The sequence below is a fragment of the Girardinichthys multiradiatus genome, chromosome 2 (genome assembly GCF_021462225.1).
Source record: "Girardinichthys multiradiatus isolate DD_20200921_A chromosome 2, DD_fGirMul_XY1, whole genome shotgun sequence".
NCBI lineage: Eukaryota > Metazoa > Chordata > Actinopteri > Cyprinodontiformes > Goodeidae > Girardinichthys > Girardinichthys multiradiatus.
The window spans coordinates 18,371,287-18,397,309 of NC_061795.1; the positions used below are offsets into that span (position 1 = coordinate 18,371,287).

At 39.5% G+C, this 26,023-nt stretch overlaps 2 protein-coding genes across 6 annotated transcripts in view; one reads left to right on the forward strand and one right to left on the reverse strand.

The window, feature by feature from the left end:
* tubgcp6 (tubulin, gamma complex associated protein 6) overlaps nt 1-485 on the forward strand; it is a 44,824-nt gene extending 44,339 nt beyond the window's left edge. For both annotated transcript variants that reach the window (XM_047391538.1, XM_047391530.1), the window contains exon 25: nt 113-485. In XM_047391538.1, coding sequence (XP_047247494.1) covers nt 113-204 — 92 coding nt within the window. In that variant the 3' untranslated portion in view covers nt 205-485. The remainder of the gene's footprint in view (nt 1-112) is intronic.
* Nucleotides 486-2,997: 2,512 nt separating this feature from the next.
* appl2 (adaptor protein, phosphotyrosine interaction, PH domain and leucine zipper containing 2) overlaps nt 2,998-26,023 on the reverse strand; it is a 67,457-nt gene continuing 44,431 nt past the window's right edge. Inside the window, exons 2-22 of one of the 4 annotated variants that reach the window (XM_047389238.1) lie at nt 25,440-25,638; nt 23,389-23,487; nt 22,858-22,917; nt 22,007-22,078; nt 21,068-21,155; nt 20,945-20,986; nt 20,798-20,856; nt 20,307-20,453; nt 17,176-17,258; nt 15,128-15,280; nt 12,285-12,473; nt 12,144-12,186; nt 11,837-11,893; nt 10,921-11,015; nt 7,508-7,663; nt 7,258-7,307; nt 7,001-7,175; nt 5,955-5,991; nt 5,709-5,864; nt 5,552-5,599; nt 2,998-3,989 (exon numbers count right to left, since the gene is read on the reverse strand). In XM_047389238.1, coding sequence (XP_047245194.1) covers nt 3,858-3,989; nt 5,552-5,599; nt 5,709-5,864; nt 5,955-5,991; nt 7,001-7,175; nt 7,258-7,307; nt 7,508-7,663; nt 10,921-11,015; nt 11,837-11,893; nt 12,144-12,186; nt 12,285-12,473; nt 15,128-15,280; nt 17,176-17,258; nt 20,307-20,453; nt 20,798-20,856; nt 20,945-20,986; nt 21,068-21,155; nt 22,007-22,078; nt 22,858-22,917; nt 23,389-23,487; nt 25,440-25,496 — 1,998 coding nt within the window. In that variant the 5' untranslated portion in view covers nt 25,497-25,638 and the 3' untranslated portion in view covers nt 2,998-3,857. Of the gene's footprint in view, nt 3,990-5,551; nt 5,600-5,708; nt 5,865-5,954; nt 5,992-7,000; nt 7,179-7,257; nt 7,308-7,507; nt 7,664-10,920; nt 11,016-11,836; nt 11,894-12,143; nt 12,187-12,284; nt 12,474-15,127; nt 15,281-17,175; nt 17,259-20,306; nt 20,454-20,797; nt 20,857-20,944; nt 20,987-21,067; nt 21,156-22,006; nt 22,079-22,857; nt 22,918-23,388; nt 23,488-25,439; nt 25,639-26,023 lie in introns of all 4 variants that reach the window. The other 3 variants (XM_047389232.1, XM_047389226.1, XM_047389216.1) reach the window with 3 other exon arrangements.

Here is a 26,023-nt window from a genome sequence, read left to right on the forward strand (position 1 = left end):
TAAATGCAAACAAAACATTACCATGATATTCATGCAGGTGAGTGTATGTAAACCGCTGACTTAAACTGTGAGATTGAAGGACTAAAACATCTTTCTTTTCTTTTTCTTTCAGTGGTGACTAAACTGGTGAACAGAGGCTATCAGCCTCATTTAGAGGATTTCCTGCTTCGCATCAACTTCAACAACTACTACAAGGACTCTTAAAGTGCATGCTGGTCTGGTCTGCTGGTAAACATCAGTTAATTGGCTGAAACCTCCCTGCTTGCTGCTTTTAGAAGATATATGTTGGATTTTATGATGGTGTCCAAAAGTCCTTAAATAATCAACTTGCTGCCAACATGCATCAGATGAAGCTCATGTCTATATTGTAATGCATCTCATGTCCATGAAGTGTACATTTGAAGCTAATATAAACTAACTGTTGATGTGTGAATAAAATTGACATCTTTTTTTAAATAAAAGCTCTATTATGATTTAAAAAGTAATGTAAAAAAAAACAATTACTTTGTTAAGAAATGACATATTTATTAAAGACTGAATTTTAACATTAGTGGTTTTAGAAAACCGGGTTTAATTAAGTGCAAAGCATTTCAGGTAATAAATTTAGCCGTTTGTAAAAAAGACAGAATGAGGAAATGCATTCTTACTATGTTATGATAATGTACATCATGCACCATGAGTACCAAGATTTGTCCTAATGATAAATTTACTTACAAAGCAGAAACATATCAAGGCTGTAGCTTAAATGTAATAAGAGGAATAGAGCTGCAGTAGGTCACATACAGAAGGAAGTTTTACTTTCCGGATGGGATATTATGGTTAAAACAAGCTTCCTCAAGCCAGACATATAAAAAAAAAGAGAAAACGCAAACAGCAGCTTGATCATCAAACTGAAAAAAAACTTTTCTTGATGGGAAATACTAAGCATATTTGTATGCATTATTCAAGACTCTGGAGGAGTGAAGTTTGCTTTACAACATAAGACACATTGCAAATAAACCTTTCTATTAGGTAACAGAAAAGAGCATTTGTGGATGTTTAGTAGGTGGTTTGTGGAATGCAAGAGTCAGAGAAGTGTAGTATCTGTAGTGCATCTCTACTCTAGTACGCTTGAATATGTCAGAGTTTCTCTTCCCACTGATGGGCGGTGTTATGTGTTCACACCTGAACTGACGAACCTTTTCTTCTTAGTCGACCACATGCTCTGAATGACCTTGTGTTTTTATTTCAACTCTGCTTTCCCTTCGTTCAGAAGCCAATATGTAGCTACTTTGAATATTTCCAGGTATACCAGGCCCCTTTTAAGGAATTCATCTCCAGCATTATGCCTTAGTCTGTAAGTTATAACAAATTATGAGATACCATTTATACAACCTAGACACAGATCAGAAATTACCGCCTACTTTTTGCAGTTGTAAATATTAAATACATTTCCTCCAGCTTTACCAATGTGTACATTCCCCAAAGTCATAATCTGTTTAGTGTCTGTCTTCCATGTTGGTTGTTTAGAAGCTTCAGTTTCTCCTCCTTGTCTTGCTTTCCTCTGTCCATCACCTGATAGAGGGTAGATGTTTGTGTACCTAGGGGAGCTATACTTTAGTAAGCCATGTGAACGCTGATGCACATTTCCCAAAATGAGCTACTCCTTTAGACTCAACTATATATAGCATTGGTGAAAAGCTCACATACACTCACACTGGATGTGAAAGTCAGATTATTTAAAGGCCTTTAAGGATGCATTTAAGTTGTTCCTAATCTCAGGGTGAAAAGATTTAAAAGCAGTTAATGTGGAAAACACTGAGTGCAGGAGCTTGAATTACACACACACACACACACACACTACTATTTGGTTAGATTGATGTCACTTAGGAAGTAACACACCTGGACCACATGGCCCATTAATCATCTTCATGTTGGAATACTCAGAAATTTAACCTGAGAGGACATTTACAAACAACCAAGGAACCACTTGGGCACAGCATTACAATAAACAGAAATATGCAGGAACATCTCTCCAAAGTTCAATTCAATTCAGTTTTATTTATATAGTGCCAATTCACAACACATGTCGTCTCAAGGCACTTCACAAAGTGTTTGGAATGGTGTGGGATTGTTGGGGAGGTTAGATTAAATTACAGAGTTTTAGAGTTTGGCCATTTTATAATGGGCGATGTGTAGGGTACTAAGTAAAATAATAAACTGATAAAGTTTGTCCATCTAGAGCCCACTGGTGGCCATTGTTCTACTAAAAACCACAAGGATTGGGGGTACCTCTCTCTGTCAGACTGATTATAACCATTGGTAAAGAGAAGGGGTCACACGTGAAGCAGGTTTAACAATCCCCACAAGCTAGGAGGGAGAAGGAAGCACCTAGTTCAAATCAAGAGCTTCCCACGTAGACAAGCTAAATGTTTTCTGAGTCAGTTTTATGGTCAGGCGGGAGAAAAAACCTGAGCAGTTCTAGTTTTTAACATTCACTGAGGATGTATAACCTGTACACCCTGGAAACAGAACTGCTCAAATGCATCATTTAAGGCCAAAATTGACTCAGACGTTCATATCTGTAGTGAGTACATGTCATCTTCCCACTGGTGGTGTAGTACGGAAACCAGTCCTAAATGGAAAAAGTGCTTTGTGTTAAGGAATTCTTTGCCTCTAAACCTTTTACATTGGTGACATACAAAACCATGTAATGTAACATTCAAGATCCGTTTTTGTTTTATCTGTACAAAATATCTCCAGTTTACGGGTCATCTGCTGAAATGCTAAATGCACAACATTCTCACACAGCCAGTAATTCCCACAGATAACTCCACTTTCAGCTCTTCTCCTTTGATTATCTTTAATAAACATGCAAAACGGTCTTTTTCCAAGATCGCAGTACCTGGCTGGGTCTTGTTTCATGCATTACTGGAGAAAGCCTGAGTTGAGTTTCCTCTTGTGTTACAGTTCAGTACTCAGCTGAGGGGCTTTAATCTTCTACAAATGGAGCAGGAGTGAACGGTGTCATTTAATCATGCACCGCAACAGTGCCTACACACACACACACGCAGATTAAACAGCAAACCGACACTCTGACAAATCATATTTACACACGACTCAAAGAAGTGGAGCGCAGAGTTGTTTTTGGGGGGATTCTCAATGAGGATGTTGCAGACAGATTATCCACAGATTTGTTTTATACAGCCAGGTAGCAGGAGACTATTTCAAGCATGATGGTTGTTTAGTAAGAATGCTGAAGATGGTGAAGATTTTAAGTCTGCAGAGAGAGCAAAAAATGTTTTCCTCGTGCCCCAAATTTTATTGGTAATTATTATAAACTGCTATATCACTGCGAGCAAAAGCAACCCAACATTGTCTCATTGTTTTTTCTCTCATTTCAATAGTTTTAGCTTCTTTAGCTGTATTAATTAGTGCTTAACCTTAAAAGTGCAATAATTGTTTTGTATATGGATCTTTAAGAAATAAAAATGCTAAAACAGATTAATTACATACAAGTTTACAAGGTTTTCACACACAAACACCCTCACACTATGAAAAGCTGAAAGAAATGTAAACCTAAACCGAAGGGAATGATTTACCACCACCTCTTTGACGGACACCAACAGTACCAATCAGGGGAGGACCTTGGGATGCTCAGGCCATGTGAAGTGGTGCACAGGGAAAGAAATAACTTCAAAGATCCATACTAATGTAAGCACACAGTAAATGGGTTTTCCTGATGTATTTGGTCAAACCCTTGTCAGTGAAGCCTACCCTCTTGAGATGGTGTTACAGTACTAAACTTCAGGTGGAGGTCATAATGAAACCTGGCCTTTGTTGTGTTTTCTCGGGGGGAAGGAATGTTCTCAGGGCAACTAGGCCTCAGACTCCAGGTCCTCTTGGCCCTCTCCGCTGTTTGAGTCGCCCGTCTCAGGCTCCAGGAGCAGAAACTTGCCGTCATTGGTCAGAGGCATGTTCTTCATAAGCTGGGCCAGAGCATCTGGGTCCTTTAACAGAAACAACACACCCACAAGTGAGAATTTACTCAGCTAATTTGTATTAAAGCAACTCAAGTGATTCTATGTAGTAAATACAGCGACTTGCAACAAGTATTCACACGCCTTTAACCTTTTCATCTTTTGTCACGAAACCACCACAGCTGTCAATGTATCTTAATGGGATTTTAGTCCAACACATAGCGAGTGCATAATGGTAACGGGAAAGAGACGTGTTAATTTATTTTTTTTGTAAAGAAAGTGTGATGTGCCTTTGTATTTAGCCTCCTTTCCTATGATACTCCTAAATAAAATCCAGTGCTACCAACTACCATCAGATGTCACCTAATTATAAAATAGATATAATCTCAGTATAAATCCAGCAATTCTGTGAAGGCCTCAGAGGTTTGTTAGGGAACATTAAGAGAACAAACAGCATAATGAAGACCAAGGAGCACAGCAGACCAATTAGGGGAAAAGTTGTGAAGAAGTTTGAAGCGGGGTTTGGTTATAAACAATATTCTAATCTTTGAACATCTCACAGAGCTCTGGTTAGTTCATCATCAGAAGAGAATGGAGAAACTGCAAACCTAACAACACATGGCTACCCACTTAAACTCACAGCTCACATAGCAGAAGCTCTGTTCTGGTGCTGGGACTTAGACACTGCTTTGTGGAGAAAAACTGCACATAATCATCAACATCTGATCTCTATCTTCAACAGGAACAGGGAAGCTGGTCAGAGTTGATGGGAACGTCGACGCAGTTAAATACAGAACAATCCTGAAAGAAAAACTGAAACGTTTCTAATATGTTTAGAATGGAGCTGAGGTTTACCATTAAACACGGAAACAACCCTAAACATACAGCCAGAACTACAATCGGATGGTTTAAATAAAAGTCCATGTGCCAAATTCCAAAAACTGAATCTAGTCTGACTGAGCCTGAGCTTTTCTGCAACGAGTCGTAGAGACATGCCCCAAAAAACCTGCAGCTGTCATTGCACCTGTGGATGATTCTACAAGAGACTGACTCAGAAGAGCTGATTACCTTTTATTTTTACATCACAATTATGCACTAGTTTGTGTTGTATTAAATGATATCCTAATGAATTACAAGTTTGTTCCTGAAACATGAGAAAATGTGGAAAAGTTCTTTCACAGTCACTTCATTCCAAGTGCTCCCTCTAGTGGACATGTTCCAACTTATTCAAATCACGTCATTCATTACATGGGTAGCCATGACATAAACATGACATGAACATCAGGGTTCTCGCCAGCGCATTTCCTGCTATGCTGAAAATTAGGCTGATACGGCAATTTTTTATGAGCTTTCTAAAATCATGTCAGCTTCAAAGGGTCTGCAGAAGAAACCCCCCCCCCCCAGCCATAAAGATTCCTGGTGAGAACCCTGAACAAAATACTGTATCCTTCTCTGCAGATAGAAAGATCAAAAAGCTAATCATTTAATGTGTTTGTTTATCGTTTACACGTTAACAACAATAGGATCAATTTGGGTTTAGATTTTTAATTCTAGTTGGTCGCTGTTTCCAGTGTCTCTATAATAACGTTTACCTTCTTTGCTTCTGTAATCTCCTTTGCCAAATTTATGGTGTAACATATCTGTGAATGAAAGGAGAAGAGCAGAACTAATTACACCCTTTTAACATCCGTGAACATGTTTCCCAACTCAAGCAGAAAAACAAAACTCTGATGTTTGAAGCGAGCCAACCTTTTCTCCCTCCGTGTTGCTCTCAAACACAAAGGCGCTGAACGAAGGTTCTCCCTCCTCGTTTTCGTCACTCCAGTCTCTCCCCTCGACCACAAACCCCATCAGCCGCCCGTTCTCTTGGTGAGCTGCGAACTGGGACACCTCTTTTAGCTGGAACTGGGGACATAAAAGTATTAAGGTGGTGCAGAAAACATAACGGGAGCTTTTAACTAAAAGCAATGATTCGATAATTGAGGTCATACTTACGCCTATTCTTGTTACTTGAGTTTGGGGGTCAATTAACCTGAAAATGGAAAAAGAAAGCAGCACCTGTAATTTTCTTGTTAGGACGTTTTTGCCTCTTAACTGTCACTTTCATTTGTAACCAAATTTTAACTGCCATTGTTTTTTTTTAAACTGAAAATACAAATACTTTGTAGGGCCAACAACAGATATATAGCTTGATAAGTCGAAGTTTAACAAAACCACTTTCACTAAAACCAGCCACCACAGAGACAGTTTCTTCCCCCAGGCTGTTTCTTTGTTGAACATTCAATAGAGTACAGAACAACAGCATACAGATGTTGCAAATGCACCTTTTTATTATAAATTTGTATATTCTGTAATACAAAAACAAAACCAAAGAGCAAAGTGTACCGGAGTCAAATTCCTTATTTGTATGTACGAACTTGGCAATAAAGCTGATTCTGATTTTTACATTAAAAGACAGGAAATATATGAATAGTTTTTCTTGAGAAATAGATGGTTTGCATGATTTGGTATGTTGATACGCTACCTTATGGCTGTTCAGCAATCACAAGTTAATGTTTTATTCCTAGGTGGAAAGCAATGGCATGGGTAATACGACTCTCACCCAGGGGAGCATCAGACAGAGGGTGGCAAGATCAGTTGGAAAATAAAATGAAATGTCATCGGTCAGTTGTGCCCTGAATGAGTTAGCATTTTATTTTTTGAATTTACATAGTGAGAGGTTTAGCTGCAGGCCTTAAGGAAACTCTCCACCAGAAGCTCCACTGCCAAGAACATATTATGTACACTTTCACACGTATGTAGTAAGAATAACGTTATTTAGCAACGACTACAACACAGTTTATAGCTTCCTTCAATCATGGGGCTTGTAGTTTTTGCATTTTAATGCTCTGGTTCCTCAGCCAGAACTACAAATCATAGGGCAAATAAAAGCTGCAAGCTCATATCTAAAAAGAAGAAAAAAAAACCACGTAATGAATGGAGAAAAACACAAATCCAACTAATAAATTACAGTTTTGGATGATTAAATGAGGATGCTCTACCTCAGGCTGCTGCTGGTGACCATGAGGTGGGCCTCAGTGGTCCTGAAGATGTTGTGGATGGCGCGGGCCGCCAGCACCTGCCTCATGGCTTCGTAGATCACCTCCTGGTTGTTTCCGCACCGAACGGCCATGGAGCCCAGGAAGCGCACATCGAATACCTGCTGCAGGAGGGAGTCTGCTGAAATAAAGAAACATCATTTACAGAGGTTGAACTTGGAGAGTATTTTTATGGTGCATGTGGAACACATTAAGGTTACCATCACTCTCTGCTGTACACTCGTCTGTTTCTCCAAACGGATTTGTCCGCCTGTAACGATGCAAGAGCAAGCATCAGCAAAACAAAAAAGCAGTTAGCCCCCTGCATTGGTTAATAGGGAAAACTATCAGCTTCCTGGAAATGATTTAATGAACCCAGTTAGGCCAGTGTTTGGGAAGAAATTAGCAATGCCAGACCGCTGCCCGTGTCCTGCATATGGATGAACATGCAAACCTTCTGCCTCGCCTCACCTCCCCCCAGCTCTGTTCTGGTCCTGGAACTCAGATGCTGGTAGCATGATGTCGAACTGAATAGGCGTCCCAGGAGCGATCAGGTCCTCTGGTTCTGGAGCGGCTCCTGTTTTCTGGGAATCGCTCCCAGCAGGTTGAACACCTCCAGGCTTGGCTCTAAAGGAACAGGACACAGAATGACGTTGAGCTTCAGGGAATAAACTCGTTAACTCAAAAAACGCCCAAACTTCTGTTAATGGCAATTTCACCTTTATCTCCAGGACTTTAAGAAATCTCCCTATGGAAGTACTGACTCCTTATGTACCTCAGATGTGAATAAAACATCTAACAAAATGCTAATGCCTCTTTTTATTTTGACCTCATTATTTGACAAAATTGGAAAACATATTTTGTGAATGTGAAAGTATTTTCACAAGCAGTGGACCAACTGTTGAAGATGTCTCATGCTTCGCTATGCTTCATCTTGAATTAAATATCAATATTTGGATTTTTTGGAATACAGGTCCTTCTCAAAATATTAGCATATTGTGATAAAGTTAATTATTTTCCATAATGTCATGATGAAAATGTAACATTCATATATTTTAGATTCATTGCACACTAACTGAAATATTTCAGGTCTTTTATTGTCTTAATACAGATGATTTTGGCATACAGCTCATGAAAACCCAAAATTCCTATCTCACAAAATTAGCATTTCATTAAAAGGGTCTCTAAACGAGCTATGAACCTAATCATCTGAATCAACGAGTTAACTCTAAACACCTGCAAAAGATTCCTGAGGCCTTTAAAACTCCCAGCCTGGTTCATCACTCAAAACCCCAATCATGGGTAAGACTGCCGACCTGACTGCTGTCCAGAAGGCCACTATTGACACCCTCAAGCAAGAGGGTAAGACACAGAAAGACATTTCTGAACGAATAGGCTGTTCCCAGAGTGCTGTATCAAGGCACCTCAGTGGGAAGTCTGGGGGAAGGAAAAAGTGTGGCAGAAAACGCTGCACAACGAGAAGAGGTGACCGGACCCTGAGGAAGATTGTGGAGAAGGGCCGATTCCAGACCTTGGGGGACCTGCGGAAGCAGTGGACTGAGTCTGTAGTAGAAACATCCAGAGCCACCGTGCACAGGCGTGTGCAGGAAATGGGCTACAGGTGCCGCATTCCCCAGGTCAAGCCACTTTTGAACCAGAAACAGCGGCAGAAGCGCCTGACCTGGGCTACAGAGAAGCAGCACTGGACTGTTGCTCAGTGGTCCAAAGTACTTTTTTCGGATGAAAGCAAATTCTGCATGTCATTCGGAAATCAAGGTGCCAGAGTCTGGAAGAAGACTGGGGAGAAGGAAATTCCAAAATGCCAGAAGTCCAGTGTCAAGTACCCACAGTCAGTGATGGTCTGGGGTGCCGTGTCAGCTGCTGGTGTTGGTCCACTGTGTTTTATCAAGGGCAGGGTCAATGCAGCTAGCTATCAGGAGATTTTGGAGCACTTCATGCTTCCATCTGCTGAAAAGCTTTATGGAAATGAAGATTTCATTTTTCAGCATGACCTGGCACCTGCTCACAGTGCCAAAACCACTGGTAAATGGTTTACTGACCATGGTATCACTGTGCTCAATTGGCCTGCCAACTCTCCTGACCTGAACCCCATAGAGAATCTGTGGGATATTGTGAAGAGAACATTGAGAGACTCAAGACCCAACACTCTGGATGAGCTAAAGGCCGCTATTGAAGCATCCTGGGCCTCCATAAGACCTCAGCAGTGCCACAGGCTGATTGCCTCCATGCCACGCCGCATTGAAGCAGTCATTTCTGCAAAAGGATTCCTGACCAAGTATTGAGTGCATAACTGTACATGATTATTTGAAGGTTGACGTTTTTTGTATTAAAAACACTTTTCTTTTATTGGTTGGATGAAATATGCTAATTTTGTGAGATAGGAATTTTGGGTTTTCATGAGCTGTATGCCAAAATCATCCGTATTAAGACAATAAAAGACCTGAAATATTTCAGTTAGTGTGCAATGAATCTAAAATATATGAATGTTAAATTTTCATCATTACATTATGGAAAATAATGAACTTTATCACAATATGCTAATATTTTGAGAAGGACCTGTACAAGTGAAGGCATTATCTCCAAAATCACTCAAATAATTCCAAACCTAAATTATAAATCATCTTATTTTAAACTAGGTTGCGATTTTTTGGCATTATGCAAGGTTGAATAATCACAGCCTGAGTTCTTCCTTCCTCCACACCAGGAACCAGGAAAGCTTCTAACACTACTTCAAGCTAACACCAGAGATGCGCCGATCAGAGTTTTGTGGCTGATTTCTGATCTCCAATGTTTGGAGAGGTTTAGTCTGCTGATACATATTTTAGCCACCTCCGATTTCTCTATTATACATAAAAAAATAAGAAGAGCACTGAAAATAAATATTTTCACCATTTGCCATGAGTGGTCATTATAACAGACTTAGAGGTGATGTCATACTGTGTGAGATACAGGACCAGTCGCTGTAAAGCAGGTTTAACTATTATTATTTTAAAACAAAAAATAAAATTTTAAACTGTTTAACATCTAACATAAGTTATTATCAAAATTAGCGTGGTTAGCCTAGCTAATGCAGGAGTCTCCTTGAGTATACCCTCGAAAACACAGATCCTTGCCTTAACTTTGAGATTTCCAATAGGTTGCCAACATTTCTAAACACAGTTCCTTCTCTGTCAGACCAAGGCTGAAGGCTCAAAAAGATAAAGCAGAGAAAGTTCTCCACTCATTTCAGCCATCCTGTTATCTGCTGATATTCACACTCTCTCTAGCTATTTCGCAGCCTGATAGAACCACCGACATGTCATAGAAATTAGTTTCCTTGTACATCTCTGCACTTCTTCTCAGTAATGTTTAAACACCTCATTTATGTGGAATATTGCTAACTTCTTCTTCTGTCAGTAGAAGCGTTGACACCGCCTTGTCTGGGCAGATCACACAGAAAATTGCCTGTCAATCAAGTTTTTGTGTTGCATCTCTTATTAAGATTAAAGTATTTCTGACTTTGTTTCTTTCCAAGTTGTTTTCATATTGTACACTGAAGCTGATTGCCTCTACTGTATATTGAAATACTCAATTTTCATTAGTTTCTTAAAGCCACAGTCCTGAAACATCCAAAAACCAGATTTGTCAAAGATAATAAATTACAAAACGTAACACCAGTCCAAGAAAGCTGTGCTGTGTCAGGCTCTTTTTTTTTTTTACTTGTCTTTCATTATAAAGGAAATGTTCCACATAAAGATGTAAAAAATAACTAAAGATGTCAAAAGCTGTTCTTTAGACAGTAACCAGTTTACCCTGCTGTAAAGATTTTACACAAACAACAAGCTGTACTAATCAACTAATCAGTTATCTAGTGTGAACCTGACCTGTCGGGGTTGGCTGAACCCTCTTGTCTCTTCTCAAAGCTGGTGATCGGAGTGACTGCCTGAATGGCGGTTTGGTTCAATCGGATGGCCACGGCCTAACGAAGGGCAAAGAAGTTCAATAATTAACATAAATCAGGATTAGATTGTAGAAAACTGAATGAAGAAGATATATGACAAAAAAATGAGAGGTTGAAGCTGAAACTTTACTAAACCAGTTCATTTTAAAATTATTCTCCATCTGCTGCTTATTTCAACATGTTGAAGCTCTTCCAGACTGTCTCATTTAGTATTTATTGCTCTACAATTATTCAATCTGACTGTCCACGAGCTCAAAACTATTTGCTACAAATGTGTGTATTGAAGTGACTGATGAGACTAAATGTAATTTTCAAAAATGTAGGAATACACCTTGATTAGTGACAGACAGATAGTAAACGCATGACCTTACGAAAGTATTTTTGCCTCTAGAATCTTTTTACGCTTTGCCCCATTACAACCACAAACTTCCATGTAGAGTATCTTACAGCTATTTTATGTGATGGACCAACACAAAGTAGCATGTTTTAATTAGAATTTTAAAGAAGCATATCCATAAAGTGTTGTGTGTGTTTGTTTTCAGCTTTTCCACCTTTTGTTGCATTTACAGTAGAACAAAAAGCATTCCTACAGCATGATACTACCACCACCATGTTCTACAACAGGATGGTGCCTTCACAGTGTTGAGCAGTGTTAGTCTTTCATGCCACACAGTCTTTGCAAAAGGCCAAAAGGTTCAGTTTGATCTCATCTACCCAGAGCACCTTCTTCCACATTTGTGTTGTTTTTCCCCACCTCCACCAGAAACATACAGATAAACTGCAGCGATCACCTGCTATGTTTAACCTTTAAAAATTCAAACAGTGTATTTGTGCTTTACCTCCGGGTTGTCGGTCAGGTAGATCTGCCTGGAGATGTTGTTTACAGTGCAAATCCACTGAGAAAGAAACACAGAAACCCACATTAGGGCTCCCTCTTGATCTGTCACGACTTCCCTAAAGTAACTCGACTGACACCAGCTGTCACAGACCACTCAGATGTGTCTGAGCACAAACGAAGATGAAAACTACACATATGAAGCCCGACAGCATCTCCATTGTCCCGTGACAGTTACTTGTAGCAGCACATCTCTCTGTGATGAAGATCAAACATGCTGCAGTTTAAGCGGCCTCCTCTTTCACACAAACCTCTTCATATTCCTTTTTGCTCTCAGCTTGTAGAATCATCAACCTGGAGGTGTGACAATAATGGAGGCATTTAAATAAAGTATGTTCAGTCTCTGAATTGTTTGGTAAATAATCTTTGTCAGAGGGGAGGAGCGTGCATACATCTTTCCTGAAGGGGAAGTTATCTGAAAGCAGTAACGTCTGTCCTCACACTCCACCGCCATGACGGAGCTGTTGTCCAGGTCCAGGACCATGCCCCCTGCCACCGCCCCTCGCGGCTGGCACATGAGGTTTCCTCCCTGGGTGAAAAAGAAGAGTCGATCCCAGGCTGTGGTCACCAGCCCTGTTTTACTGGGAAACAGGAAGAACAAGTGTGAATCTGTTGCAGAATAAATTAATAATAAAGAATTTTTTGTTATAACTACTAATATAATTGTAATAATCTATATATAATCAGATGGCTTATTTACTGATCCATTTTTCAATTTTTTTAATTGAGAAAACAAGGACCACAGTTTTACAAAAAGGCTACAATGAGTCCATCCATCCATCTTTAAAGGCCCGGGTTCTGTAGAAATATCAACACTATGTAATGATTTTATTTATATGTGAGCAGCAGCTTAAATACTGACTAAAACCTTTTAGATTCTGGACAGGTATAGAATTTTGAAAATATGTAGGAACCTTGAGACCGCAGAAAGCTGGAGCAGTAGGTAGAGAGATTAGGACATTATTTCCAAAAAGCACATAGAAAGAATCTTAATTCACATTTGATTAAAAACTAACACCAGTGCTGTTTACCAGCAGCACAAGTTCCCATCAGGGACTCAGTATGGTTATTTGTGCAACAGAGAACTTGCCAGATGTTTTGATCATTTTAAAAGAGCCCCATTAGACATGGATGGAGCGTTAAGCAATAGAGCTTCATCCATGAGAATCAGGAAGTCATTAAGATCAGCCACACAGGATGATAGCACCTGTTTAGGTTTTTCCTAAAACTTAAGTTTGAGACACTTTTGATCCAAAAGTCATTTGTCCTGATCATTTAGCTGTCAGCCATTTCCACACGGAAACTGAAACATAAATCACAGAGAGAGCCTGATGACTTTCAGCAACATCAACTAAACTGCAATACACACCAGCTCAGTACTTATTTCAGTCATGATGCACAACTGACAGAGAAGTGATTACATCTTTGGTCAATGAAAGTTTGGGCACTGTGAAGCAATTTTCTGAATGCTGAAAGACCATTTGGTCTTTTTCCAGGCCATGAGAGATTTTGCAACCGCATTTTACAATATAATGAGGCGCCCATGAGTAAAAGCATAAATCCATCCTTTTCACATGCTGAGACTAAATAACTGTCTCAACGAATTTGAACTATGTTCCTCAGAAGGAAGAAAATCCATTCAATTTTCTGTTGAACACCATGTTAAAGAATCAAAGCAGGCAGTGCTTTTAATTAAATGGTCTTTCCACATTTATTACATTTGTTAAAATAAAATCTATAGTGGTAAAAAATAAAGTAAAAAATAAAAAGCTGCATTTATAAATGTATGTACCTATAGCATGGTACCTAAAGACAAATAAAAAAATGTTAGTTTTAGTGAAAAATTTGAGTTTTTTCTTGGAATTGTGCAGGACACAAGTCACAATAGAAGTGAAAAAGGTTTTGAGCCTTTTTAATGTCACATATCCTAGCATGTAACAAAGGTGTCTAAACATTTGAGAAAATTAGCCAACTTGCTACTGGTAGCTAATTTTGGTATGTTAGCATTTAAAACCTTTTTATAACTACAACAAACCGTAAGATACTCCACGGCTGCCTTGAGGAGTCTACACCGCTTCTAGTTTTTCTGCGGTTGTTTCCTATGTTAGTTTGGTGATTTTTCTGCTTTCGTTTTAGTATGTCAGGTTCAGTTTGTCGGTCAAATTTGACTTGAGTTTCTTAAGCAGTTTTCAGCTTCCACTCTATATTATGCAATTGAAATGGCTTGTTTCGGATTTTCTTAGGTTTAGTTGAGTTTAGTGATTTATTTCAGACATCAGTTAAACATGAAATAGCAGAAACAAAACTTGTAAGACGTATTAAAAAGAGAAAAGGAGTAAATAGATGTACAGATTTTTTTCTCTTCTAATCGTTCAGTGTTTTTGTTTTAGTTTAGCTTCTTTGGCAGATCCGTTCACCATTTCGGCTTACTGGATTCATAATGCATTTTCATAGAAAATACGATTTATTTTCCTAGTTGACTTATGTGTTTTATTTTATATCATCTCCATGTTTAGGAAAGCCATGAATATATGAATTTGTAAACTTCAGGTGTGTGAATCACTTGAATTAGTCTGTGAATCTTTGAATTACCGTACTCTGTCCATTTTTTCTTCCACACCCTGTATGCAAAATGACAAAAATGCTTTATATTTGATAAACGATGAAGCGCATGGCTCACAGTGCAGTCGGTGACTCATACCCTCAATACTAAGAAACCATTTAAAACTGCGAATCTCATTTGCCCTCACTGAAAGGAAGCGGAGATTGTACTCAGTATGCAGAGTGACTGGTGTTCTAGGAAACCTTTTTCCTTTGGAGTCACAGGCATTTATCAGACAGTGTTGATGTATATGAGGCAGCGACGGGGTTTGACAGTGTTGGCATTTCACTAAATCACATCGTATGCTACGCTGCAGTTTTAGCCCCTCTGGCTATTAAGGAGGTTCCTCTTTTCATACATCTGGTCTACAATAAGCTGACAGCGCATGCTCTCACCACATTACCTGACCCACCTTGTCTTCTTTGACAGACCTATTGTTTCTCTCATTCCGGTTTTCTGCATATTTTTACACACGTTTTCTAAGAAAAGCTACCTTCATAACTCAGTTCTGTCTGGCTGTTGAGGCATTTAAATGTATTTTCTAACGCAGCCATTAGAATACCAACAGGTACAAATGAATACAAAACATCACCAGACTTCAGACAGGATCAGAATTACTGTAATTAATCTTACTTCCTAATGTTGAGGTAGCCAGCCTTCTGGATAAGTGTGCGATTGACGGTCTCAGTTTCCTTATCTGGCATGTACACGGTGTCTTCCACAGACAGCAGCTCCTTCTGCACCATGCGCATGGCCTCCGCCTCAGCCTCCAGCTGTGTCTGAATACTGGACAGAAAAATTGCGTTTTAACTACAGATAACTTACAGATTTTCTCTTCTATCAGTGTTTAATGCTGCAGTGCCTTGCAAAAGTATTCAACCCCTTGTTTTCTTGTCTCATAACCTGGAATTAAAATGAATTGTTTGAGAGTTTGCACCATTTCATTTATAGAACATGGTGACAACATTGAAGATTTATTGTTTTTTTGATTGTGAAGTAAAGAACAAACGAAAAAATAACAATTGCAGCTAACATGTCACTTTGGACACGTCTCTATGAGCTTGCCACATCTTGCCACAGGGAATTATGTCCATTCCTTAAGGCAAAACTGCTCCATCTCCTTCATGTTGGATGGTTTTCACTTGAAAACACACGATCTTCAAGTCTTAACCACAGATTCTCAATTGGATTGAGGTCTGGACTTTGACTAGGCCATTCCAACACATTTAAATGTTTCCCCTATAGCAGTATGCTTCGGGTCATTGTCCTGCTGGAAGGTGAACCTCCTTGACCCAGTCTCAAATCACCAGCGGACTGACAGGTTTTACTTAAGAAATCCCTGTATTTGGAACCATCCATCTCACGCTCAACTCGGACAGGTTTCCCAGTCACTGCTGCTGAAAAACATCCTGGCACCATGATGCTGTCACCACCATGTTTCACTGTGGGGATAAGGTTATTGAGGTGATTGGTCTGCGCCAGACATAGAGTTTTCTTTAGTGGCCGAAAAGTTCAGTTTTAGTATCATCTGACCACAGCACCTTCCTCCATACTTTTGGGGAGTCACCCCCAAGCCTTTTGATAACCTCAAAACGTGCCTTCTTATCTTTAACACTACGTAAGTGCTTTTTCTAGCCACTCTTCCATAAAGTCCAACTCTGTAGAGTGTACAGCTTATTGTGGTCTTATGGACAGCTACTCCAGTCTCTGCTGTGAAACTCTGCAACTCTTTCAGGGTTACCTTTGGTCTCTGTGCTGCCTCTCTGAATAATGGCCTTCTTGCCTGTTCTGTGAGCTTTGGTGGGTGTCTCTCTCTTGGCAGGTTTGTTGTGGTACCATGTGCTTCCCATTTGAAGAGGGTGGATTTGATGGTGCTCCGAGGGAATATCAAAGACTTGGATATTTTTTTTCATAACACCACCCTGACTTGTTTGAGAGCTCCTTGGTCTACACGGTGTGATGTCTCTTGCTTAGTGGTGCTGCAGCCTTCAGAAAAGGTGTGTTTATACTGACAGATCATGTCACTTAGATTGCACATAGGTTGACTTCATTTAATTAATTATGTGACTTTTGAAGGTAACTGGTTGCAGCAGAACTTTTCAGGGGCTTCATAGCAAAGGGGGTGGATACATATGCACATAGCAATATATATATATATATATATATATATAAGCTTGAGAAGCTTATATATATTATAATGTCACTTCACCAATGTAAGACTCTTTTGTGCAGATCCATCACATAAAATAAGACATTAAAACATAAATTACAGGAAGAAATGAAGCAAAATATGTGAAAAAGAAATACCAAAGGGGGTGAATAATTTTGCAACGTACTGTATCCTTCAGTGCCTTGCAAAAGTGTTCACTCCTCTTGAATTTTTCCACATCATTACAACTACAAGCCTTATCGTGCTTTCCGGCACAAACATGTCCCCACAGCACGTTTCACTGTGGAAATAGTGTGTTGAGGGTGATTAGCAGAGTTGGCTTTCCTTCACACATAGCATTTTGCATGTAGGCCATTCCTCACATAAAACCATTACAAAAACAGACGCTTGTGGTTGCGATGTGACAAAATGTCGGAAAGTTCAAGGAGATTTAAAACAATTGCAAGGCGTCGTAAGCCAAAGTCATGGTTCATCAGTTGTCTAGTACACATTAAATCTGAAAGTTAATTACTTTTGGGTCATGTTGGACACTGAAGAGAGAAAACTTTCCATCTTCTTTGACACCAGCTCAAGGCCCTTCTTGAAAAAGCTGATCTGTGAGTGAACAGATACCAGAGAGTGATAGTTAGATACTAGGCTAAATTGTATGGGTGAGTCTACAAACAAAATCGTTTTTATACATACACTATATTGCCAAATGTATTTGTCTGCTTTTACATGTACATGAACTTTGATGACATCCTATTCTTAATCTATAAGGTCCAATTGGCTGATGGACCCACCATTGTCATCAATAGCAACTATTCTGTACACATTTCCAACAAGGTTTAGGAGTGTGTTCATTGTTAGATGAGAAAACCAGAAATGTGCCCTCTGCTCTAATTCATCCCAAAGGTGTTCAAGACGGTTGAGGTCAAGACTCTGAAGGTCAGTCAAGTTTCTCCACACCAAACGTTATACATCTGCAGCCATGGGAGTGATTGGAACACCAGAATTCACTGATTGGGTGGTGGGACCCAATACTTTTGGAGATATAGTGTATTTTTCATCCTTAGGGTTTGTCAACAAAGCAAATAAGACACAGCTAACTGCAGCACCCTTTACATTTTGGGCGCATCCTAATGAATCTGTGTAAAAAGCCTTCAAAAATTAATCATTTATTGCAATAGTGCAATATCATACTTTAAAAATGATATAAAACCATTACTTTAATTTAAGCACATGCTCTGTGTAGTGGAGATACAGTACAGACCAAAGGTTTGGACACCTGATTCAAAGAGTTGTCTTTATTTTCATGACTATGAATATTGTAGCTTCACAATGAAGGCATCAAAACTATTAATTAACACATGTGGAATTATATACTGAACAAAAAAGTGTGAAACAACTGAAAATATGTCTTATATTCTAGGTTCTTCAAAGTAGCCACCTTTTGCTTTGATTACTGCTCCGCACACTCTTGGTATTCTGTTGATGAGCTTCAAGAGGTAGTCACCTGAAATGGTTTTCACTTCACAGGTGTGCCCTGTCAGGTTTAATAAGTGGGATTTCAAGACTTATAAACGGGGTTGGGACCATCAGTTGTGTTGTGCAGGAGGTGGATACAGTACACAGCTGATAGTCCTACTGAATAGACTGTCAGAATTTGTATTATGGCAAAACAAAAAGCTGCTAAGTAAAGAAAAATTAGTGGCCATTATTACTTTAAGAAATCAAGGTTAGTCAGTCCGAACAATTGGGAAAACTTTGAAAGTGTCCCCAAGTGCAGCCGCAAAAACCATCAAGCTCTACAAAGAAACTGGCTCACATGAGGTCCGCCCAGGAAAGGAAGACCAAGCGTCACCTCTGCTGCGGACGATAAGTTCATCCGAGTCACCAGCCTCAGAAATCGCAGGTTAACAGCAGCTCAGATTAGAGAACAGGTCAATGCCACACAGAGTTCTAGCAGCAGACACATCTCTAGAACAACTGTTAAGAGGAGACTGTGTGAATCAGGCCTTTATGGTGAAATAGCTGCTAGGAAACCACTGCTGAGGACAGGCAACAAGCAGAAGAGACTTGTTTGGACTAAAGAACACAAGGAATGGACATTAGACCAGTGGAAATCTGTGCTTTGGTCTGATGAGTCCAAGTTTGAGATCTTTGGTTCCAACCACCATGTCTTTGTGCGGCGCAGAAGAGGTGAACGGATGGACTCTACATGCCTGGTTCCCACCGTGAAGCATGGAGGAGGAGGTGTGATGGTGTGGGGGTGCTTTGCTGGTGACACTGTTGGGGATTTATTCAAAATTGAAGGCATACTGAACCAGCATGGCTACCACAGCATCTTGCAGCGGCATGCTATTCCATCCGGTTTGCGTTTAGTTGGACCATCATTTATTTTTCAACAGGACAATGACCCCAAACACACCTCCAGGCTGTGTAAGGGCTGTTTGACCAAGAAGGAGAGTGACGGGGTGCTGCGCCAGATGACCTGGCCTCCACAGTCACCGGACCTGAACCCAATCGAGATGGTTTGGGGTGAGCTGGACCGCAGAGTGAAGACAAAAGGGCCAACAAGTGCTAAGCATCTCTGGGAACTCCTTCAAGACTTTTGGAAAACCATTTCAGGTGACTACCTCTTGAAGCTCATCAACAGAATACCAAGAGTGTGCGGAGCAGTAATCAAAGCAAAAGGTGGCTACTTTGAAGAACCTAGAATATAAGACATATTTTCAGTTGTTTCACACTTTTTTGTTCAGTATATGATTCCACATGTGTTAATTCATAGTTTTGATGCCTTCAGTGTGAAGCTACAATATTCATAGTCATGAAAATAAAGAAAACTCTTTGAATGAGAAGGTGTGTCCAAACCTTTGGTCTGTACTGTATATCCTACTTTAAGAAATATAGAAATTCTTTTTTCCAAACTCACCTAATGTTAAATATTAAATTAATACTTTACTTTTCAGGTTGATCAGAGGGTCAAGGAACTGACTTCCTGCTTTCCTAGGGCGTAAATATGAGGTGATACAGAGGCCAATTTCTCTTGCACACTCTTCCAAATGGGACAGAGATAAGAACATGCTTTCAAACTACAAAAGATAAGTGTTGGTTTTCATAACTTAGGAAAAATCAAACAAAAAAATAGCTGAACACCCTAAACTTGCCCAGATATACATTCAGAGCAATAGTTCTAAAATATAGAACAATTGAAACTGTGACAAACAAGGTTGCAGATCTGATGTTCAACTTGGCATGACGAGGATTGTAAATGATAGAAATCTCCTAATCTTATTGAAAACTGCAGCAAAATTATCCGTGTGAGATTATGTTACTGTAATAAAATAATGATTTATTGTAAGGCTTTTCATACATCTTTACTAGGAGTGTCAATATTTGTCGAGAGCCCTGTATTTGTAACTGACCCACAGTATGAAAATCATGTTAATTCTGCCGTTTGCAAAATGTTTTGTTATGTTTGAGAAATAATAAACCGTGTGCTGCTTCATTCTCTTACAAATAGAATATTTGGCACACAGGCAAGTGGTGTAAATTTGCAAAGCAAATCTGTCTATAAGAGAACATTTCTGCCCCTTTTAATGAATTTGAACACGGATATGATCACGGTCATGTGCTCAGATACAGTTCAAAGGTCAGTACCTGCGCCTGAGTGTAGCCTAGCATCGGCTCGAGCATAGCTACTCTCTTGCGGTACTGCAGGGCATTGAGGGCGCAGTAATACTGCAGCGAGGCCTGGTGCTGCTTCCTCCTGGTGTACGCCACCTCCTTCATCATGTCTGCCTTCAGCTGGCCAAGCAGAAGAGGGTTGAGCATGCAAATGTACCCTGCACATGTATTACTATCAAGATTTGCACTCTCCTGCATATTGTATGCAAACACCAGACATTCTCTTAAACATGCAAATTTAGCAAGCTTCAATTTCCATGTACATTCAAATGGCATGCTGTCCTGTTTTAAAGCTGCAGAGTCTGCACTTCAGTGTGAAGCTTTTCAGTTAAGCACATTAAGCTCTGCAGCAGTTTCATATAGTTTCAAATGGTTATCAAGCACTTCTGCTGCATTAACAGCAGCATTACTGCACTGTAAGGCTTTTTACAGCTTGTTAAATCAGCACTCTGTGGTTATTCTACCTTTTCGTTCTCCTTTTTCTTGGGCAATCGGCTGTACTTGACCATAGCCGCCTCATGCTCTGCTCAGCAGAGGAGATATGAGATTTAGATGCAACTACTAATACTGTCTGTAATTTGCTTCTGAACGCAACATGAGTTGACACTTACCATCAGTGGCGATACCAAATATTTCCTTCAGAGTGCTTATCTCTGCAAAGTTTGAAGATTTATTTAAATAATCGGAGACAAATGTGGAGAAATTGTTTTTTTTCCCTTTCTAAATGAAGCTACCTGTGAGGTCTTTTTCTCTGAACTGGATCAGGGGGAACACCATGCTGTCAGCCATCTGGTTGGCCAGCCCAGAGTGGAGCGAGTTTAGCTGAAAAGAAACAAAAATAATACTGATTAAGCATAAAAAAAAATAGCTCTGCACAAAGACATAAACAGAACGTGAAACCTCGGCAGACATCTTGTAGGATCTCAGCTTATTTATTTATATCAATGGTTATGTTTTCAAGCCAGGAAATAGCCTTTTCATTCATAATGTGGGTTGCACCGCAAACAAAAGCCTCGTGTCGGTTGTCATAAACTCACTCTGTGGCAGAGAGGGTTATATGCAGGAAATACTAAAGACTTTCTGTTTACCCTGATAATGGAAACAGGATCGCACAGATGAGCAAATCCTTCTTTTATTCTTTGTGGTTATCAACAAGCTTCACACCGACGTCTAAAAAAGTCCGAAGGATAAAACAAGCGGATTGGTTTGATCTGATGGAAGTGGATCAGAGTCAGAACTGAGCCTCGTTATCTCTGGTGAATAAGTTTCCTCAGTATGGACGATGAAGTAAAAGGTCAACACCTCGTGACTTTGAGGACGCGAGTCCTGAGGGCTGACTGGGCAGGCCCCTGAAACCCCAGGCCCATCTGTTCTGACTGCAAACACACCTGACTCAACTACACACCCATCCATCGACCTGCTGCTCTGCCTCCTCCACTTCATCCATCCGCCATGAAACACATCACTTTCACCTCCCCACTTAGCCACTCCGTTCCAGTCTCACAGTAGGTCTTTTTATCAGGCTCTTTTTTATGCAGGATGCTGAGGTGCAAACTCCTCCGTAATGTGATAAAGAACCCAACTAACATCTTTGGAGCAGTTCATCATCCATCACTGGGCGCAAGATATACACCAAAACGCCACAAAATTAGACTGAGAAGAAAGGGGCTCACCTCTCCAACAGTTTTTGCGAAGCTCTGTAATGTAGTGATGACCTCTTCGTCACCTTTTCCAAGGGCAAAATTCTAGACAGAAAGAGAAGGGATTTCAGTCGTTTAACTTTAAAAACATGGTATAAATCTAACCAACACAAGAGGCTTATTTAGCACACCTTCAAAGAGAGAGGGTTTTGAGAAGCTTAAGTTCTTTTTCAAAATACATCTAAATGCATCATTAGAGTTTTTGCCTCCCTGTGTGACTCCACATTTAATCTACAGTCAGCTGCTGTGATTCTACATTAGTTTTGAAGACATTCCTAGAAAAGATGTAGCTTTCTGATTTGTTCAGTTTTTATACAAGTAGATGCATTATTGTTGAAGCACATCTGGGCAAGCATTAAACCCACACTAGATGATACCCTGGTCACTAAATTTTGCTTCTGTCTGGAATCAGTGTTACTGCATGGAGACGCTGTATAAGTGTGTAAATAATATTACCACTCTCTCAGTGTTTGGCTCTTAAATAACCATCAATAGCAAGTCTTTTTCCTGACTTTGATATTTTTACTGCAATATCACATTTGGAATAAAAAGTATGAAATTAGTTAATGCATCATAAATAAAATGAAGCTGTGTTTGACTTCCTGCTTGAGCTTTTGGATATTTATGCATAATTTACAGACTTTTTGTGGTTTTAATGAATGTTTGTTTATGTCGAAACTTAAGACTACATTTAGACCAAGCCGTTTTGTTAGGTTGCTTGTTTCATCTCAGTTTTGATTTAGTCAGCTAATTATGCTATGGCAAAAAAGGTTCATTCCTCTAAGAACATTTTGATTCTTATACTTAGGTGTCTGCAAACTTACTTTCTTTTCATAGTCAAGAAGCTGCCTTGAAAGCTGCTCTGTGGCCAGTCCCATTTCACTCTGTAAAGATAGAGGACGAAGTATTACTTATTATGAAAGGTTAATTTCAAGAGCTCTGTATGCAGCTTCCCTTGTGCATCATAAAGGAATTAACAAACTGAAGAGATAAGAGATAAATCAAAGTTCACATGGGTTTTCATTTGACGAAACAAAAGGGCGACAAGTTAAACCAAATCCTGCTGTGGCAGTCATCTTCTGCTGGAAAAAAGACTGTTATAAACTGTTACAACAGAAATATAAAATTAATAATCTAAGTACAAGATCTGATCTTTTAGAAACATTCTTCAAATTTATACACCCCAAGATTATGATTCACAAAACTGCTCCCTGTGAAAATGGGTTTCTGATATAATAAGTAGTCTCATTCCAAACAACATCTTGGTACTTGGTTTTGAAAACCTACCAGGTCAACTGGTTCTTACAGCTGTGATGGATCAGGGTGTAAATGTGAAACTGTTTGTGCTGTGGTACCTGAGCTCCAAACACCCGTTGCAAGGTCTGCAGCAGCTGGTTGGTGTACTCTGTGAGATTCCCTGAATCTTCCTCAAACACACTCAGCAAGGAGCGGGTCTGTGGGACAACACAGAGGATGTGAAATGATCTCCTACTTTAACAAGTGAGAATTCCTCCCATCTCTTTGCTGAGATTTACAGCAGGGGAACTTTTACTTTCAAGATCTGAATTGAAGGGTAGGACAAAGACAGTTCAGGATGTATTTTCTAAAGAAATCAACACTAAATACTTCTAATAACTTCTGTTGGTCTTAATGAAACATATTAGATTTGTTTTAAAGAATATACATTATAGCAATAACTCATAATGTTTAACTATACAACAGAAGTGTTGCTTTCATGTCCAATTTGTCTTTTTCAGCATTGATAATCTGTCATAGGAAACATATTTTAAAAACGAGTATCTGAACCATGACACATAGCTACTAAGCTAAAACGTATTTACATCCCTGCAACTTTTTCACTCTTTGTCAAGCTAGTCACACACATTTAGTAGCATTTTATAGGATTAAAAAACATAAATCGTGGGTTGATTATCTTTACCAAAAAAAATCCACAAATGATGCTTTGTGGGTGGCGAGCATATGTAACTTTCACACATAAATGTGCCTCTCTCTGTTTGTTTAGGTTCATTGTCCTGCTGGAATGATTCCTTTTAACAGGTTTTATTTCAAGGCTGTTCTGTATTGTATTCCTCATTCCATTCTTCATCCCATAATCTCTGACTGGCTTCCCTGTACCTGCTGAAAATTGTCCTTCCCACAGCATGATGCAGCCACCACCATGTTTTATAAGGGGATGTGCATTGTTAGTGTTGCATCTTGGTTCTTGTTTATTCATTCATGTTCTTCACAGAACATTACGCAAAGGTGGTTTATGCTGTGTTCACTGACTGGATGTCTTCTGCGAGCAACTGGCTGCACAGAATTATATTTAGGATTATAAGATAAAGGGAGGTGAATACAAATGCATGCCGCACATTTTAAGATTTTATCCATAAAAATTTGAAAAAGTTTAAGCAATATTAATTTGCTTGCAAGTTACTGCATAAAGACAATAATGGAAGTTGAAAGAGGGAATAAGAGACTGTAGGAGAGGCTGATTTGAGGTAAAAAATAAAGACATGAAGATTTTACTACAGGCTTTCTATGCAAACTAAGAAAAAAAATTAAGCCACTTTAACAAACAGGTGTGGCAAGGAAATGCAGACAGAGCAGACAGGAACACACCCATGAGGGCTAGGTCTGTTTACATTTCACAGCAGCTGACTGAAGAAAGATAAGACATTTCACATTACAAATACATTATTTGGAGTATTTGTAGTCGTGGCTTCGTTTAGATTTAGGCCTGTTTCTAATATGGAAAACTTCTTGAAAAGGGAAAAAAATATATATCTTCTTGCATGAGCTGCACTTAAAATAGGATCCATTAAAGAGGGCAGCACTATTTGAAGAAAGAATGATGCAACAAATAAGAGAAATCAGCCCGGAGCAAGTAGAGGGTCTCCAGAGCTGATTTAACTCCTCTGTTGTGCACAGAAATCCTGCAAGCGTAGCAATATTAGTCAGTGACACAGCCCTACTGCCGACTATAATGGAAACCTTTCCCACACCCAGTGAATCAGGCCAAAACTGGCTCTGCTGCAGGCTGCAACTCAAACTAAATATGAGAGAGGGAAATAAAACTGGACAAGGAGCCATATTCAGGTTGAACTCTTATGTTTGAGGCAGAAGCATTAAGATGTCCACAATATAAATGAAGACACCCCTGACGAGATGTAGCATTGTAAAAACAATATAGACACAAACATGTGACATTTACAGAGGGAACTGTTTGCAACAGACTGGCGTTTCCCCAATCATAGGGGATTACATTCCAATACCAATGGGAACAGTCTACAGTGGGAACTGGATACTGGCTAGGCTAAAGTAAAGCTAACCTCTGCGCTCGTAACACACTAATCCCGATAACTGGGTCTCCACAGGCAAAACCAAACCCACGCAGGCCTACCTGAGGACTGTCCTGCAGGGCGTCCTCCAGGAGCAGTTTGTGATGTACGGCGGGCATCTTGTTAGCTGTACAATGAGACAGGAATGAGGGACTGGAAATACTAACGAGTGAAAACTCGGCTTCCCAGACGTCTCTGCGTGGCTACTTAGAATTGGATGGGGAAGTACTCTGATCGCATTTGATTTCACCCACAAAAATTCTAGGGAAAAAAAAACAGCCACATTAAATCTTTGAGAAGAATATTTGTATGATTTTGATTTTATTATGTTGAATCTTCACATTTATTTCGGTTGAAAGTTCAAGACAAGCTCATAACTATGGGCTCTTCTTAGTAATTTAACAAAGGAATTGTGTTAATAGTGCCCTCTTGTGGTCATAACAGGAATTAGGGTAATTTGCCATAAACATTACACCCACTTTTTAAAAGAACCTATTTGCATTTTAGATTTCAATATCTACCTTTTCAGTTTTGTTTCCTTCAGTAATATTTCTTTGAAAAAGAATTATACTTCTTGCTTCAGCAGAAATATCATTGTTCACATGATTCTGAAAGTGCATGCTCATAATTAAACCTATTGACAAAT